Consider the following 1,438-nt stretch of genomic DNA (forward strand, 5'->3'; position numbering starts at 1 on the left):
AAAAAGATTGTTCTGTATTCTCTCTACTTCTCTGGAATTTCTGTGTCACAGGCTGCCCTTATAGTACATGAGCCCTGTAGATCCTTCAGAGAGAATGTCTTGCGGCTGATCCAGAGTGCCTGTCAAGGCGATTAGACAAAGAGAGACCCCTCCCATCTCTACTAAAAAGCCAGGACAATCAGGACCGCTGTTCTGATTGCGATAGGGGTCTCATACACCCAACGCGCACGAGAGACAAGGCTGCAAGTGCACGGAGGGCACGCCGCGCCGTAACAGTGCCTTGCGGCTGACAGGTGGGGCTAGTGACGTTTTTGGCGCCTAGAGGGGTGGTGGAAGGGCCCGGATGTGCCGTCGCTGGCTGAGCCCCGCTTCAGTGCTCAGGGTGATGCCAGCTACCAAAATCTATTTTTTGTCACTAGCCAAGTTCATTCAAATGGGCGAGCACGCAAGTGTGGGCAGATTTATTTGCTGAACCTGGGGCGGGTGCTAATTCGTGCGGCTGAAATGATAAGGCCTGTCAACCGATATGCCGGGCATCTGATCCGTGGCTTTAGCGGTCCTCGGTATCAGACTTTCTGAGCACCAAAAAGTGTATCGTTGTTCCTATCTAGGGCAGTCTCCTTACAAGGACTCCCGCAATCCTTCCATCAGCTGGCTTTTTGGCAGAGATGAGAGGCGTCTCTCTGTCTAACTACCTCGACAGAGGACACAAGCTAGGCCTCGACGTAGGCGATATCTGCCCAGACCCGCCAGTGCAGCAGGCCCAGGTGCGCCAGGCGTGTTGCCATGTTTTCGACGCCATGCAAGTGAGAGGGGCCCTGACCCGGCGCCGCCGCGTCACCATCGAGAAAAAGTCTCTTAGTTTCGAAGGCCCCGTCCTGTACGCTGTAAAGCTGGTTTCCGGTCGCAGTCGAAAATAGGTCTAGTTCCGAGAGATTCCTGAACTTGCAGACGCGGTCTGCCAGCTCGCCGAATAGGTCCTGGTGGAAAGATTTTTCGGCCTCCACAAACACGTTGGTTTGAAGCCGTGACCAAAGGTTTTGTTCGATATACGGGAGCATATCTTCGGGTAATTTGTTGAAAAGCCTAATTTCCACCGCTACCTTTGGCACAAGTATTTGCCACTTTTCTTGCGGAGATACCGCCGGTTGGATAGTCCGAAGCAGGGCAACGAGGGATGCGTACACCGCCGATTTGATGGACTCCCCAGCCGCCTCTGGCGCCGAATTCAACGAGTGAGGCGTAAAGGTGCAGGCCGAGCTGCACGGTGGGGAGGCCCCTGAACCAAGTGTCCTCTGGTACTCCATGCATATGTTTAGGCAGACTGCGTCCATAGCGTCAGACCTCAGCTTTTGCAGGCGGCCTTTATCGAAAATGAAGGTCGACGGGAGTATCGTCGCGGACCTAGTGGGCAGCACCATGGCCGAAAGCCCATAGA

At 54.5% G+C, this 1,438-nt stretch overlaps 1 protein-coding gene across 1 annotated transcript; it reads right to left on the minus strand.

The window, feature by feature from the left end:
- GGTG_14381 (hypothetical protein) lies at nucleotides 1–1,438 on the minus strand. The gene has a single exon (XM_009232308.1). It carries the CDS (start codon nucleotides 1,419–1,421, stop codon nucleotides 714–716), a length of 708 nt encoding a protein of 235 aa, XP_009230572.1. The 5' UTR covers nucleotides 1,422–1,438; the 3' UTR covers nucleotides 1–713.

This window comes from Gaeumannomyces tritici, assembly GCF_000145635.1.
Source record: "Gaeumannomyces tritici R3-111a-1 unplaced genomic scaffold supercont2.337, whole genome shotgun sequence".
Lineage (NCBI taxonomy): Eukaryota > Fungi > Ascomycota > Sordariomycetes > Magnaporthales > Magnaporthaceae > Gaeumannomyces > Gaeumannomyces tritici.

Excerpts from the sequence above, each read along its gene's own strand:
- GGTG_14381 (XM_009232308.1), bottom strand. The coding sequence starts at position 1,421 with ATGGTGCTGCCCACTAGGTCCGCGACGATACTCCCGTCGACCTTCATT.